The 16591-nt window shown below is 48.8% G+C and overlaps 1 protein-coding gene across 1 annotated transcript in view; it reads left to right on the forward strand.

The window, feature by feature from the left end:
* Positions 1–13778, forward strand: part of LOC308139131 (protein turtle homolog B-like) — a gene marked incomplete at both ends in the record, with an annotated part of 219201 nt that extends 205423 nt beyond the window's left edge. The window contains 4 exons of the mRNA XM_080508476.1: positions 5873–6040; positions 7704–7845; positions 11231–11371; positions 13596–13778. Coding sequence (XP_080364602.1) covers positions 5873–6040; positions 7704–7845; positions 11231–11371; positions 13596–13778 — 634 coding nt within the window. The remainder of the gene's footprint in view (positions 1–5872; positions 6041–7703; positions 7846–11230; positions 11372–13595) is intronic.
* Between the last annotated feature and the right edge of the window lie 2813 nt (positions 13779–16591).

A 16591-nucleotide genomic window follows, 5' to 3' on the forward strand; every position in this document is an offset into this window, starting at 1 on the left:
TGACAGCTAGTTTCACTGGCCAGGTGTTCCTGCTACCTGTTGACAGCTAGTTTCACTGACCAGGTGTTCTTGTTACCTGTTGACAGCTGGTTTCACTGGCCAGGTGTTCCTGTTACCTGGTGACAGCTAGTTTCACTGGCCAGGTGTTCCTGTTACCCTTTGACAGCTAGTTTCACTGGCCAGGTGTTCCTGTTACCTGGTGACAGCTAGTTTCACTGGCCAGGTGTTCCCTGTTACCTGGTGACAGCTAGTTTCACTGGCCAGGTGTTCCTGTTACCTGGTGACAGCTAGTTTCACTGGCCAGGTGTTCCTGTTACCTGTTGACAGCGAGTTTCACTGGCCAGGTGTTCCTGTTACCTGTTGACAGCTAGTTTCACTGGCCAGGTGTTCCTGTTACCTGTTGACAGTGTGTTTTCACTGGCCAGGTGTTCCTGTTACCTGTTGACAGCTAGTTTCACTGGCCAGGTGCTCCCTGTTACCTGGTGACAGCTAGTTTCACTGGCCAGGTGTTCTTGTTACCTGTTGACAGCTAGTTTCACTGGACAGGTGTTCCTGCTACCTGTTGACAGCTAGTTTCACTGGCCAGGTGTTCTTCTTACCTGTTGACAGCTGGTTTCACTGGCCAGGTGTTCCTATTACCTTTTGACAGCTAGTTTCACTGGCCAGGTGTTCCTATTACCTTTTGACAGCTAGTTTCACTGGCCAGGTGTTCCCTGTTACCTGTTGACAGCTAGTTTCACTGGCCAGGTGTTCCTGTTACCTGTTGACAGTGTGTTTTCACTGGCCAGGTGTTCCTGTTACCTGTTGACAGCTAGTTTCACTGGCCAGGTGTTCCCTGTTACCTGGTGACAGCTAGTTTCACTGGCCAGGTGTTCTTGTTACCTGTTGACAGCTAGTTTCACTGGCCAGGCGTTCTTGTTACCTGTTGACAGCTATTTTCACTGGCCAGGTGTTCCTGTTGACCTGTTGACAGCTAGTTTCACTGGTTCCTATTACCCTTTGACAGCTAGTTTCACTGGCCAGGTGTTCTTGTTACCTGTTGACAGCTGGTTTCACTGGCCAGGTGTTCCTGTTACCTGTTGACAGCTGGTTTCACTGGCCAGGTGTTCCTGTCACCTGGTGACAGCTAGTTTCACTGGCCAGGTGTTCCTGTTACCCTTTGACAGCTAGTTTCACTGGCCAGGTGTTCCTGTTACCTGGTGACAGCTAGTTTCACTGGCCAGGTGTTCCCTGTTACCTGGTGACAGATAGTTTCACTGGCCAGGTGTTCCTGTTACCTGTTGACAGCGAGTTTCACTGGCCAGGTGTTCCTGTTACCTGTTGACAGTGTGTTTTCACTGGCCAGGTGTTCCTGTTACCTGTTGACAGCTAGTTTCACTGGCCAGGTGTTCCCTGTTACCTGGTGACAGCTAGTTTCACTGGCCAGGTGTTCTTGTTACCTGTTGACAGCTAGTTTCACTGGCCAGGTGTTCCTGCTACCTGTTGACAGCTAGTTTCACTGGCCAGGTGTTCTTGTTACCTGTTGACACCTGGTTTCATTGACCAGGTGTTCCTGTTACCTGTTGACAGCTAGTTTCACTGGCCAGGTGTTCCTATTACCTTTTGACAGCTAGTTTCACTGGCCAGGTGTTCCTATTACCTTTTGACAGCTAGTTTCACTGGCCAGGTGTTCCTGTTACCTGTTGACAGCTAGTTTCACTGGCCAGGTGTTCCCTGTTACCTGGTGACAGCTAGTTTCACTGGCCAGGTGTTCTTGTTACCTGTTGACAGCTAGTTTCACTGGCCAGGTGTTCCTGCTACCTGTTGACAGCTAGTTTCACTGGCCAGGTGTTCTTGTTACCTGTTGACACCTGGTTTCATTGACCAGGTGTTCCTGTTACCTGTTGACAGCTAGTTTCACTGGCCAGGTGTTCCTATTACCTTTTGACAGCTAGTTTCACTGGCCAGGTGTTCCTATTACCTTTTGACAGCTAGTTTCACTGGCCAGGTGTTCCTGTTACCTGTTGACAGCTAGTTTCACTGGCCAGGTGTTCCCTGTTACCTGTTGACAGCGAGTTTCACTGGCCAGGTGTTCATGTTACCTGTTGACAGCTAGTTTCACTGGCCAGGTGTTCCTGTTACCTGTTGGCAGTGTGTTTTCACTGGCCAGGTGTTCCTGTTACCTGTTGACAGCTAGTTTCACTGGCCAGGTGTTCCCTGTTACCTGGTGACAGCTAGTTTCACTGGCCAGGTGTTCTTGTTACCTGTTGACAGCTAGTTTCACTGGCCAGGTGTTCCTGCTACCTGTTGACAGCTAGTTTCACTGACCAGGTGTTCTTGTTACCTGTTGACAGCTGGTTTCACTGGCCAAGTGTTCCTATTACCTTTTGACAGCTAGTTTCACTGGCCAGGTGTTCCTGTTACCTGTTGACAGCTAGTTTCACTGGCCAGGTGTTCCCTGTTACCTGTTGACAGCGAGTTTCACTGGCCAGGTGTTCCTGTTACCTCTTGACAGCTAGTTTCACTGGCCAGGTGTTCCTGTCACCTGTTGACAGTGTGTTTTCACTGGCCAGGTGTTCCTGCTACCTGTTGACAGCTAGTTTCACTGGCCAGGTGTTCTTGTTACCTGTTGACAGCTAGTTTCACTGGCCAGGTGTTCTTGTTACCTGTTGACAGCTAGTTTCACTGGCCAGGTGTTCTTGTTACCTGTTGACAGCTAGTTTCACTGGCCAGGTGTTCCCTGTTACCTGTTGACAGCGAGTTTCACTGGCCAGGTGTTCCTGTTACCTGTTGACAGTGTGTTTTCACTGGCCAGGTGTTCCTGCTACCTGTTGACAGCTAGTTTCACTGGCCAGGTGTTCTTGTTACCTGTTGACAGCTAGTTTCACTGGCCAGGTGTTCTTGTTACCTGTTGACAGCTAGTTTCACTGGCCAGGTGTTCTTGTTACCTGTTGACAGCTAGTTTCACTGGCCAGGTGTTCTTGTTACCTGTGGACAGCTAGTTTCACTGGCCAGGTGTTCTTGTTACCTGTTGACAGCTAGTTTCACTGGCCAGGTGTTCTTGTTACCTGCTGACAGCTAGTTTCACTGGCCAGGTGTTCTTGTTACCTGTTGACAGCTAGTTTCACTGGCCAGGTGTTCTTGTTACCTGTTGACAGTGCGTTTTCACTGGCCAGGTGTTCTTGTTACCTGTTGACAGTGCGTTTTCACTGGCCAGGTGTTCCTGTTACCTGTTGACAGTGCGTTTTCACTGGCCAGGTGTTCCTGTTACCTGTTGACAGTGCGTTTTCACTGGCCAGGTGTTCCTGTTACCTGTTGACAGTGCGTTTTCACTGGACAGGTGTTCTTGTTACCTGTTGACAGGTGGTCCCACCCTGCATGACAAAGCGTTAACTCTTCCCCATTAACCCCCATTTTCCACGCCATATCATGTTGCCATATTTCCAGTTAGAGTCCATTTTAGTCTTAATAAGTTGCCGCACTTGTCCTCTATTCATATATGTTCATGGGTTTTTTTCAAACTTTCACCAATTTTAAACTGTGAGCCTTCAAATGTCATAAAGTTTTCCCCCGTTTTTCGAGTTTAACATTGGCGTGTATTGGAAAGTCTTAGAGTGGAGAGTTTTTCGCTAGAGAAGCTGCCAGATTACAAAAAAAAAAGAAACTTCTTTCTCTCGTCCCCACGGCCACATTTCTTCATTTTCTCAACATATTGAGAAAACATAGTATCTATATTCTTCATAGATATATGAGGATATACTCTCGAAGCTCCTCAATCCTCTGACATGATTCTTCCACAGAAGCTCCTATCATCTGACACAATTGAAAATGTTTTGAATGCAAGGGAATACTTAAAGGTTAGCACTGTGATGTGACCTTACCCTGTGTGTCCACTGGGGGGGGGGGGGGGGGGGGGGGGGGGTCCCTCACAGCTTGTCTTCTGTTTAAATAGCAGAAACGCTTTTTCTGAAACGAACGTTACAAATGTAACTATGGTTCTATGAATCCTGAATGAACGCCAGAGGCTGTGCTTAAAGCACTGAATGTTCCCTTTGCACATACGCCGAGGTTCGTTTCCTACAGAATCTTCTCACGGGAACACAAGGATTCTGAGTGACACGATGCTCTGGCGGTCACTCGGGATTCATAGAACCGCAGTTACATTCGTAATGTTCATTCTATTTCATCCCTGCTGACCGCCAGAGGCGGTGCTTAAAGCACTGAATGACTCATACCAGCGTAGTCACGAGGAATCCCAGCCACCAACCTTACTGTGAAGCCTCCAAAGATTCAAGGACCACACCCAGTGGATGAGGAGTAGCAACATCCACATTGTAGAACCTGGAAAATGGGCATGGCATCATCTATGAGGCAGCAGCACATATTTGCTCCAGGGGCACTCCCTTAAGGGCACCCCAAGACATAGACACACTCCTGGTAGAATGACAATGCACACCTGTTGGTGTAGGGCGGCTTGACACCCAATACGAATGGTGAATAGTATCTATAATCCAGTTAGATAAGTGCTGCTTGGACAGAGCAGAGCCTTTGTTGGGACACCCATAACACACAAAAAGCTGTGCAGACGTGCGTGTGGCTGCAGTGCTTTCAATATAAAATTTCAGGGCCCTGACCGGGCACAAGAGCTTTGATCTGGTCCCATTTTCTCCTGACGGGGGATCATATCGTGCAAGCCTTATAGGCTGATAAAAAATTTTAACTGGACAGCATCTTAGGAATAAAAGCAGTGTTCGGCCATAATGTGATACCTGTACCATCTGGGTACCACTTCAGACACGACGGGCTGACCGACAATGCATGCAACTCACCGACGTGTTTTGCCGAGACGATGGCGAGTAAAAATGCAGTTTTTCGTGACACCCACTGTGGCTCTGCCCTTGCCAGGGGCTCAAGGGGAGGATGACACAAGCTATTCAGCACTAAGTGCAGGTCCCATGTAGGGGCTCGTGGAGTTCTTGGGGACTGAAGTCTCAGAGCCCCTTTGAGAAACAAAGCCACAAGGTTGTGGCCCCCCACTGTGCCATTGTCGATTCTCGCATGTTGGCCCGATATTGCAGCCACATAGACTTTTAAGGTGGATGGAATACGACCCTTATCGAGGAGAGACTGCAGGAGAAACTCCAGAACCTTGGGTACAGAGCAAATCACCGGGTCCTCCCCATGTCCTTCGCACCATTCTACAAGCAACTTCCACCTGGGATGCCAAACCTGACCCCCCTGCTGGGACAACAGATCTTTCCTGATGGGGAGACAACGCGGATCGGTGAAACAGAGTTTCCACAGCAAGGGAACCATGTCCAAGTTGGCCAGAAGGGGGCCACTAGCAACAACATGTGGCCCTCCTGGAGAACTCTCCGAAGTGTCTGTCGAATCAGAGGTAGTGGTGGAAAGACCTAAAGGAGGCCCTCTGGTCAAGGGTACACCAGCGCATCTTGGCCCAGTGGACTGGTGGTTTCTCTCAGGGAAAACCAAAGGGGGCAGAGGGTTGATTCCTTCAAAGCAAAGCAATTGACCCCTGCTCTGCCGAAAAGACTCCAAATAATGGGCACCACCTCTGGGTGGAGGCGCCACTCCCCTGGTGAAGGATTTTGACGGGAGAGAAAGTTGGCAAGCTGGTTCAGATCCCCCGGTTGATACATGGTCCGCAGACTGGCCAGACGGGGGGCAACCCACCTTAGAAGGCAATGGGAGACTTGCAAGAGTCAGGCAGACCTGGTGTCCCCTTGGTGGTTTATGTGGAATACCGTTAACTCATTGTCTGACCGCACAAGTATGTGTTTTCCCCTCAGGTATGGCAAAAAGTGCTCGAGAGCAAGTTGCACTGCTTGCAGTTCCAGCACATTGATGTGCTGGAACTGTGTCTCCCACGCAGACCACCAACCCTGAACGGTCCTGTGCTGCCCGACATCCCACCACCTGGAGAGGCTGGCATCAGTAGTGGCAGTCTCGTGGCGGCCTGGCCCAACGAGGCGCCTCTCAAATCCCTGTCTCTTCAAGGGGCCAGGCTAACGAGGCACTGGCGTGACACCCTGAGCTTCCGGTACTGGTGCCACTTTGCATCCAGATGGAAGCCGTTCAGCCACCTCTGCAGGGGGCACAATGACAGCAGACGTAGCGGGACCACAGCTGTCACGTATGTCAGGTTGCCCTAAAGTTGTAGGAAAGTGACATATGGCAATATCCTGTTCACCTGGAAGTGTGTGAGGAGACAAAGAATGTCCCATACCCGGTGAGAGGTTGGCTGTGCCCTCGTGGTCATGGTATCCAAGGTCATCCCAATAAAGTTCGTCCTCTGAGAGGGTTTGAGGTACGACTTTTCGAAATTGACACTGATGCCCAACTGGGCCACATGGGCAAGGAGATTGGATGTATCCTGGACCACTTGAGCTTGTGATGGTGCACAGATTAGCCAATCGTCAAGGTATGGCAACACCTTCATGCCCCGTGACTGCAGGGGGGCAAGAGCAGCTTTCACAAAACGAGTGAAGACCCGTGGGGAGAGGGACAGCCCAAAGTAAAGCCCTTGAAACTGCCAGTGTCTGCCTCTGTAGGCAAAGCGAATAAATCGCCTGTGGTGAGGTGCAATAGGGACATGAAAGTAAGTGTCTTTTAGATCGATGGCTGTGAACCATTCACCCCGGGTTACTGTTCATAAGACATCCACTGTTGTTAGCATGTGAAATGGTAATACTATAGATAGAGATTGAGTCCCCTCCAGTCCAGTATTGGCCTGTATCCGCCCTTTTCAGGCTTTTGCCGGGCCGCTGATGACTGTGGCTTTGACCCGACTGGAGGCAGGGGGCCAGCGCCCAAAGGCCTCATTCTCTGGCCCTCCGGCCCCTTGGGGCCCTAGAGGGACGGCAGAGGGGACCCTCAGCTTGGGTTTGCCTGGATGGCAATGGAGCTGGGGTGCAAAAGTCCACAGTTGGTCTGAAAGTTGCTACTTTCACCCCTACTGTGGTGAACCTGTGATGGAGGGTGGACACGAGGAATAGTGGAGGGGGCCCTAGGTCTATTTGAAGGAGGCACACTCCTATTCAGGCTTGATAGCTGCTGTCTTGTTTCACACGCTCTGATGTTTCTCTCCAATGCATCAACCGCGGCACAGCCAAAGAGCTCCCCCGGCTCCACCGGAACACACCGAAGAGTCCTCCTCTGTCAAGGGGGACTGTGCCAGCCACACCTGGCGGCCTGCCTGAACCAGGAAAGACATCATCCGCCCAAGTTCTCGGGACATGACCGCAAAAGATTGTAACACTGCGTCACTGAAGCTAATGGCAGAAGCGTCAACACGCTCTCTGGCAAGGAAGTTGAGAGGGCGAACATATCGTGAGCCAAGGAGTTTCCAATACATCCAGCCCGTGCATAGGGTTATAGGACCTAACAAGGAGGTCGTCAGTTACTTGACATTGAGGTCGAGGGCACCTTACAGATGGTCGAAGAGTTTCCTCTGGTGACACAATGAGGGATGCTATGGCCAGCTCAACACTGGGCATCTGCTCCAAGCCGGCCCTCGCAGCATTGTGCATGGCTGACAGAGTTCGGCCATCTGACGAAAGCCGGGAAAGAGCACTCGCATCCCTCCAACAAGCATTTAGCTCCCTCAAGTAGTCCACTGATGTGGGGACCGAAAAGACGGTTGAGAAAACCATGGAGGACCGATCACCTTCATCCTCCCGGAAGTGTGAGGCCGAACCTGCCAGAGAGATAACATCATCCTCCCTGATAAGCACCGGCAAAGGTGGGGTCGGTGGCCCCGTCACGGCTGTGGCCATGGCGGGATGCCACTCTTGCAGGGGGGACCTCATCCTCGCCAGTTCTGCATGCAAGCAGTCCACTTCCGAGGCAAGCTGCCGCTCAGCTTTTGCCTTCTTCCTGGGGAGGTCAGTCCCAGTGCCAGACATGCGATGGCGTCTCGAGCGCTTTGGTTGGAAAGAGGGCAGCTGTCTGGGGGGGAGGGAGGGGACATGCTCTACAACAAGAGCTAACTGCTGCAATCTAGACACCCTCAGTGCTCGAGGCATGTAACTGTAATTCATGCACGGGTTGCCAGGTAAGCCCTATCTACGGTGGTCAGTACACAAGGCTATTTATCTTTCCCGGTTAATAGGCAAACCGTGCAAGCTGAGGGAAGAGGAAACACACCTCTAACACAGCAAAACAGTCAGCTGAGAGCTCTATATATATGGCTCTGTGAAAGCCGCACCACCATAAGCGGGGGGGAGGGGACGCAAACGCTACCTTCACCAGCAAAGTCTGCAGTTAAACATCCAGTTAACTAGAAAATATATAAATGGAAGCACCAATAAGCAGGGGGAAGGGGTCGCTTAAGCCGCCTGACCAAGCAGAGGTGTATTAATAACACAAGTGTTAGCGTTGATAAGTAACGCCGTAAAGTGAGAGAGGAGACGCAAACATTACCTTTGTAGCAAAGGCTACCATTAAACCTTCAGTCAAGAGAAATAAATATAGATAGCAACACCATCATGAATAATGGGGAAGAGGACCGACACACGTCTCACCAAGCAGAGTGTAACAACAAACATGCATGTAAGTGTTGAGCAGTGCGGCGCTAACACCAGGCTAAACGGGCCCTCGCTCCACAGTGGGTTTACGGGTCACTAAGGTGCCATAAACAAACAGAAAAAGGGTTGCGGGAAGCACACTGCTATCACCGTCTTACGAGTTAAACTGAACGAACCTTGGGTGACACCGGAACTTATTGCCTTTCTTGGGTCATCCAGGGGTCACAGGTGACATCATTGTAATGCATACTCGAACTGCACATGCACGAAGGGAACATTCAGTGCTTTAAGCACCGCCTCTGGCAGTCAGCAGGGATGAAATAGAACGCATGTCTCTGGCAAGTGCTGATAGCTGTGCTAAAGGCCTCCTTACTTATCTACGTCACTTAATTGACCACTTGTACTAGGACTGAACCTGCACTGCCAACACTGGTATTATTTTTTACTATAACATGTTTATTGTACTTTTTTCTACACTTTGCCCCTCCCCCCCATCATAGTTTAATTTCCTTGTATTTCATCTTACTGTATACTTTGCTCCCCTTACAACTTATTATACTTTATTATAGTTTGTGATTTTTATCTTATTTTTATTTAGTCCTATTTTATTTTATTTTTACTTATTATTACTTTCTCCTGTAAATACGTTTGGCCCGTAGAGTTCTTGACTGTCATTGTATATAAGATACTTCTATTCTTATCTAACTTTGCACATTTCTTGTCTTTCCTACTCATGAGTCCTCAAGAGCAGAATGTAACAAGTACATTTCTCCTTTGTGAGATTAATAAAGGCTTATCTTATCATATCTGATCTGATCTGATCTGATCTGATCTGATCTGATCTGATCTGATCTTATCTTATCTTATCTTATCTTATCTTATCTTATCTTATCTTATCTTATCTTATCTTATCTTATCTTATCTTATCTTATCTTATCTTATCTTATCTTATCTTATCTTATCTTATCTTACTTCAGCACCTTAAAAAATGCAGCAGCCATTCCCATCAGTGTCTCCTCAGGATAAAGTGCTGCGGTTAGATTCCTGGTGGACACATGGCCTGAATCCCCCATAATGCACCTGCACTCTGGACTGCAGAACCATTCTGACTTGTCCTGCTGCACACCTAGATTCAGTCAGGAACAAACCTTTAATCAGTGGAGGTGGTGGGAAGCCAGTGTTTTTATATGTATTCCCCTTTAAAGTCGTGTTCCATGTGCAAACTGCCATGCATGCTAAATATTGCTCTTCCATTTGGAAAAAAAAACAAACTTTTTTGATGGATAAATTCTTGTTACATTTGTTGTCCTGGTACTTCGCTTTTCTTTGGCTTATTTGTCATGATGTGACTGTTCCTGAAAAGCCATTCCTCCTCCTGCCACCCCCTCCCCCTGTCAGCATGGTGAAGCCCATTGTAGACAGTATCAATGTACTGATGATGCTTTGTTGTTCAACTAACCACCTCCAGTTTCTCTCTGCAGCCATGGTGCAACGCTGGCTGCTCTCTAATGTCCCAACTGTTTGTATACCTCTGAATGGAGGGGGGTGGGTGGACACTAGCCTCAGCAATGCTCCAATGAAACATCTGTTATTTTCAGAGAGGAACAAACACCTCAATCTGCTGATGCATCAATTAGAAATTTTGAAAAATACAGTATTGTTGCAGAATCTTCCTCTAAAACTTGCAGCAGTGCAAGTCCCTTGAATGTCTCTTGAGAACTTTCCTCACTGCCCAGGACCTGGACTGAGGCCTTCAAGAGTTGAAGATTTTTCACTTCAATTGAGCAAAACTAATATCTCAAGGTTCACATTTTCTACTAGTGTCGAGTTCTAATTCAGTTAGAAACTGCCAAGAGAGAAGAGAACCCAGCGCTGAGTAAATCCAGAGGATGTTGTGGGGACTGAGGGAGGTGGGTTCTCAGTTCTGGGTTCTGGGTTGCTCCTCCAGTCCCCTAGTTGCTCCTCCAGTTTTCTGGGTTATTCCTCCTCTCCTCTAGTTGATGAACCATGAGTTTTTGCTCTGCTTCTCTCCTCTTCACCAGGAAACAAATCTGTCCAGGGTCTGAGAGGATCAAAGCACTGAGATGGAATGGAGAGAAGATGATGAAGAACAACAACAACTCCAAACCCAGAAATAAAACAGGTGTGAGGTCAATTATCCTCTCCTCTCCTCTCCTCTCCTCTCCTCTCCTCTCCTCTCCTCTCCTCTCTTCTCTTCTCTTCTCTTCTCTTCTCTTCTCTTCTCTTCTCTTCTCTTCTCTTCTCTTCTCTTCTCTTCTCTTCTCTTCTCTTCTCTTCTCTTCTCTTCTCTTCTCTTCTCTTCTCTCCTCTCCTCTACCAGACGGTGATCAGTCGATCAACTCACCACCAGGTGATCAATTGCTCAGTTGCTCTGGTTAAGGGAGGATCAGTTGCTCCTTCCTTCACCACAGTGTCAAGAACATATGATCTCAGGTCAGGTGACAAGACAACAAGGTTGGTCATGGACCTTAGACCTGAGGAGCTCTGGTGCTAAGTCCACGTATTGATCCTGATCTTTGGCCTGGATCCATGATGAGCACAAAAGTCCCATAACCTCTGGGGTTCAGATCAGACCGTTCCTCCCAGTCACACCCCTCCAGATCACCTAGTCATTGCAAAGTGAGTGTTGAAGTTGCTCATTAGGACTCTGGAGTCAGTTGGTGGTTCCCTTTCTCGGACCTCAGCCACTCTATCAAGGAAGGCCCGATACTCTGGACTCCTATTTGGTGCAGAAGCACAAACAGCAGTCAGAGTTTTCCTCTCCGGACCCTCTGGCCTCCGCGACAAACTCCAACCAGATGGCTGCCAGAATCCCCACCCCCCACGTGAATCGCCAGAGGCGCCAGAGAATCGCGAGTCCATCCCTTATGGAGGGGTCTGGTTCGAGAGGCAATGCTGATCCGGGAGTTTGAGACTATATCTCACCAGTACCTCTCAAACTCCCGGACCAACTCCGGCTCCTACCTCCAAGAGAGGTGATGTTCCAGTTTCTGTTGCAGACCCCCGTAGCCTCCCCCAAGTCTCTTGTTTGGGCTGTGCCTGACCGGGACACATGGGCTACCTAGTCACCAGGTATTGACGGGTGAACACCACCCCGTTCCGGCCTCCAAAGAGTGGTCCCAGTGACTCTGGTCCGGGTAGAGTACACATTCTTTTGTGTTCCACTGGCTTCGGTGAGGTGTGGATGAAGGACTCCAGGTCCTGTCTTCACCAAGCATCTGATTGAAATCCCCTGATTCACATGCTGATTATTACATTGATTAAGTATTGTTATTTTTTTCTGTCTACACTGGATATTTTTACCTTTTAATATATTATATTTAGGGATGGCTCAATACCACTTCTTCACATCTGATACCGGTACTGCAGGCTTGAGGATCGGCCGATACAGAGCCGACTCTTTTTGTCACTCTAAAAGTTATTAATAATACATGGTTGTAATTTGCTTGATACTGATGTCTAAAAACATCACGTTCACTGAACAACTATTCTGCTCCTTAAAGAAAGAAGGAAAATATGTTATGTAACTGCTGTGGCTTTAGTAACACTTAAAGCTCACACGGCTTTTAACAACATTTTTTAACACAACAGACTAGCTGCACCATTCAAATGTTTGACATAATAATAAAAGTGCAACTTGGTGCAAATATTTAAATTAAATTAAATAATTCCAGTGTATAAACAGAAAAGTCACATTGTACCTCAATGACATTGCAAAGCTCCAATAAATAATGAATGAACATAAAATAATAGCATCCCCACTAGAATAATGTAGGAAGACGCAGATTATACATGGCTCCTTAAGAAACACAATCAAAACAAAAAAACTCTAGGCTATAAACCTGAGGCCTAGACTACGAAGCCTGATCAACAGATCCAGGATCAGTTTCCTGGTTTAACTGATCCAGATGTGATCCTGATCAGCGTTACTACAAAGCAAGTTATCAACTCACGAGTCCAACCCAGACCTATGTGTGCATGTCCACATGAAAGGGGCGGAGTTTGCGGCATCTGACCTATCACACAGGGAGAAATCCTGCAGAGCAGTTTACAGATTACTGAAGGAGCAGTTAATCTCTGAGATTATAGAGAATTCAAACACATCCAGCAGCTAAATGCAACACTGCAGCTGCAGCCAAAACTAGAACATTCCTGACTTGTTAATACTGACTTCATGAGATAATATGATTTTAATTCATCAGTGGACAGCACGGCACTGTGATCACACAGTTTTACTTTATTACAGCAGAAACATGTCGGGATGAACTTCCTCACTGCTCTTCTAGATTTTCCATCCAGTTGTTTTGAGGCTGAGTTTCTCTTGTGTGAGTTTTTTATGTTCAAATATTAATTCATGACTATGACAGGATGAGTAGTTCCATAAATTCCTGGATTCATCCTGGACTGGTCCTGGAAGCATCTTGGGCTGGTCCTGCACTTGTCCTGGATTCATCCTGGGCTGGTTCTGGACTGTTGCTGGGCTGATCCTGCACTGGTCCTCAGATGGTTCTAGGATGGTCCTGGGCTGGTCCTGGGCTGGTCCTGGGATGCTACTGGGCTGGACCTGGGATGGTCCTATAATGGTCATGTGATGGTGCTGGACTGCTCCCAAACTGGTTCTCAAGTGATCCAGGGATTATCCTGGGAAAGTCCTTGGCTTGTCCTGGGCTGTTCCTTGGATGGTCCTGGAATGGTCCTGGGCTGGCCCTGGACTGGTCCTGGGATTATCCTGGGAATGTCCTGGGATTGTCCTGAATTGGTCCTGGACTGGTCCTCGAATGGTGCTGGACTGGTCCTGGACTGGTCCTGGGATGGTCCTGGGATGGTCTTGGGCTCATCCTGGACTTGTCCTGAATTCATCCTGGACTGGAGTTTTATCTGTCTCCTGCTTCATCCTGTCTGCTGCCAGCGAGCTGATTGGCGGTTGTCTGGCGCTCAGTGATGACATCATCATGAGGTTCAGGCAGTGGAAGCAGGAAACATGTAAACATGCAGGACATGATCCACCTGCACTTTTCCATCTTCCCTCCAGGTGTCTCCACCTCTCAGACTTCTCAGGTAGTCCAGCCCCAGGAAGCTCTCTACCTCCGCAGGAAGAGGAAGCGGCCCGTCCTCTACGACCCCTACACTCGCTTCTTCCCCCTGCTGTACCGTCGCCCGCTGCCCGAGGACCACAAGGCCATTCTGGCCAGCATGGACCACATGGACCTGGACAGCGCAACCATCCTGTGAGGCTGTGCAGTGCAGCAAGGAACCAGGGAGAACCAGCCCTTCTACTAGCATCAGTCCAAACCCAGAACTTTCTCCTGAAACAGCCAGAGGTTCTTCCAGGGGTTCTTGATGGTGATCTCGTAGCAGACCAGAACCTGATCCCAGACTGTAGTCCTGCTTCTGGAGCTTTTCTTCTGGAGAACTGCCCATGATGTAGTTCCTGCCTCCTGGTTTCACACAAACACTGGTCGCTGCTTTTCATTGGAACATTTGCTTTGTTTTTTCATTTGGATCCTGAGCCTCAACCCAGTACCAGTACCACACCCTGTGGTACTCCACTGCTTCTCAACCCGGTACCAGTACCACAGCTGTGGTACTGGTTCCACCTTTCTGTGCCAGGACGTCACCAGACTGGGCGGGTTTTTGTGTGGTCCCACTGAAAAAGTTGTGGATGTAAAGAAAAAACCATGACCACCGGCTACGATTTTCCAGTTCCCCTCCGTCGAGGTACCTCGCACTGAGGAAGGGTCTTATAAGGTGGACCTACAACGCAGCCGTCTGTTGATTGGTCATGATGATCACCACTCTAGACTTGCTCCCAATATTTAAATATTTCATCGGTTGTAGACACCCCCCTCCCCGTTGTTTACATGCACTTTGCTCACTCGTTGTTTGAAATGTGTCGCTCCACTACCCCCTGGTGTTCAGACGAGGTGAAGACGATCCTCTCAGTAACATAACAGGAGGAGTAGCTTCACCAGGAGCTCCTCCTCTCAGGAACAGGAGGTGGAGCTTCAGCAGGAGCTGGATGCTGCTGCTCACGATGAGAAAATTTAACTTAGTCTCTCGGCCCAGAGCCCCTGGTGGTGAGGGTGAGGAGTATCAGCGTTTAGATCCAGGGCCGTGGTGGTGAGGGTGAAAAGTGTCAGCATTTAGGCCCAGAGCCCTTGGTAGTGAGGGTAAGAAGTCTCAGCATTTAGGCCCAGAGCCCCTGGTGGTGAGGGTAAGAAGTGTCAGCATTTAGGTCCAGAGCCCCAGGTGGTGAGGGTGGGAAATGTCAGCATTTAGGCCCAGACCTTCTACTCTGAGAATGTTATAATCATACATATCAAAGAAAATTGTTTTAAGAGCGGGGAAGCTTTTATTTTGAAGCTTCCTGTCTGGATTGTCTGCCAGCGTTAGGCTGCACTTGAATGTTTTTTTTCATGTCATTAGAAGTTCAAGTTTCCAGCCTGAGTGGGTCAACATCCTGATAGAAGGAGCAGTGGAGGGGAAGGAATGGTGCAATGGTACATGCAGGAGTCTTTTTAAACCAAAATGAACCCAGTTTTATTTGGTCTGAAAAGACTTCTGGACAGTGGCCTGCTTCACTTATGTCAAACTCTCCTCCTCAAGCACTCCTCCTCCTCCACTGGTCCAACTTGCACCTTCTCCACCAGTTCAACTCGCTCCCCGTCTACTCCTCTTCCACCGGTCCAACTCGCTCCTCCTCCAGTGATAAAACTCACTCCTCCTCCAGTGGTCCAACTAATTCTCCTCCACCGGTCCAAGCTGGAGTGGATGAGAAAGTGCCATAACAACAGAAACAGGTCATATGTTAGGATTGTATTTTGTTAGACTTCCCGTTCAGGTGCTAAGATTCCTCAGGCCACCTGAGCCAGGTGTGTTTGAGCAGTGATGTGTGTTCATCACTTCAGGAAAGTCACACAGTCTTCTTCAAACTGCCTCAGCTGAAGCTCTAACATTCAGTTAGCTCCTCAGAAGCGTCAAAGCAAAAGTTTGGATTGGTAAGTTTCAGTTTAATTTTCTGAAATCTTGAAATCAAAGAAATAAATGGCAGATCTTGTCTTGGAGTGGAATCCAGTGTGAGGAGTACCTCTGGTTCATAATCCTCCCAGCCAGGGGTCTGAGGCAAGTGAGTATCATGTCATACTGCACCTTCTGTGGTATTGCATACAAGCGGGTGAGCTTGATACCTATGACTGGAATATTATAACATATTGTGTGTCTCAGAAAGCAACCGCTTTACTTTGTGGATCCTTGTTAGAGTCCTGAATAATGCTTTTATTGTGGAGAAAAACCTTATTGTGACCTATCAGTGAGTGATTTTACATCCATCCATCCATTTTCTGCCATTTATCCGGGTCCGGGTCGCGGATACAACAGTCCGAGCAGAGTTGCCCAGACTTCCCTCGCGTCCACGGGCCATCCAAAACAGATGCCCAAGCCACCTCAGCTGGCTCCTCTCAATATGGAGGAGCAGCGGCTCTACTCCGAGCTCCTCCCTGGTGACTGAGCTCCTCACCCTATCCCTAAGGGTGACTGAGCTCCTCACCCTATCTCTAAGGGTGACTGAACTCCTCACCCTATCTCTAAGGGTGGCTGAGCTCCTCACCCTATCTCTAAGGGTGACTGAGCGCCTCACCCTATCTCTAAGGGTGACTGAGCTCCTCCCCTATCTCTAAGGGTGACTGAGCTCCTCCCCCTATCTCTAAGGGTGACTGAGCGCCTCACCCTATCTCTAAGGGTGGCTGAGCTCCTCACCCTATCTCTAAGGGTGACTGAGCTCCTCACCCTATCTCTAAGGGTGACTGAGCTCCTCCCCTATCTCTAAGGGTGACTGAGCTCCTCCCCCTATCTCTAAGGGTGACTGAGCGCCTCACCCTATCTCTAAGAGTGACTGAGCTCCTCACCCTATCTCTAAGGGTGACTGAGCTCCTCACCCTATCTCTAAGGGTGACTGAGCGCCTCACCCTATCTCTAAGGGTGACTGAGCTCCTCCCCCTATCTCTAAGGGTGCGCCCAGCCACCCTACGGAGGAAGTTGATTTCAGC

The sequence above is a fragment of the Blennius ocellaris genome, assembly GCF_963422515.1.
Source record: "Blennius ocellaris genome assembly, chromosome: 14".
Lineage (NCBI taxonomy): Eukaryota > Metazoa > Chordata > Actinopteri > Blenniiformes > Blenniidae > Blennius > Blennius ocellaris.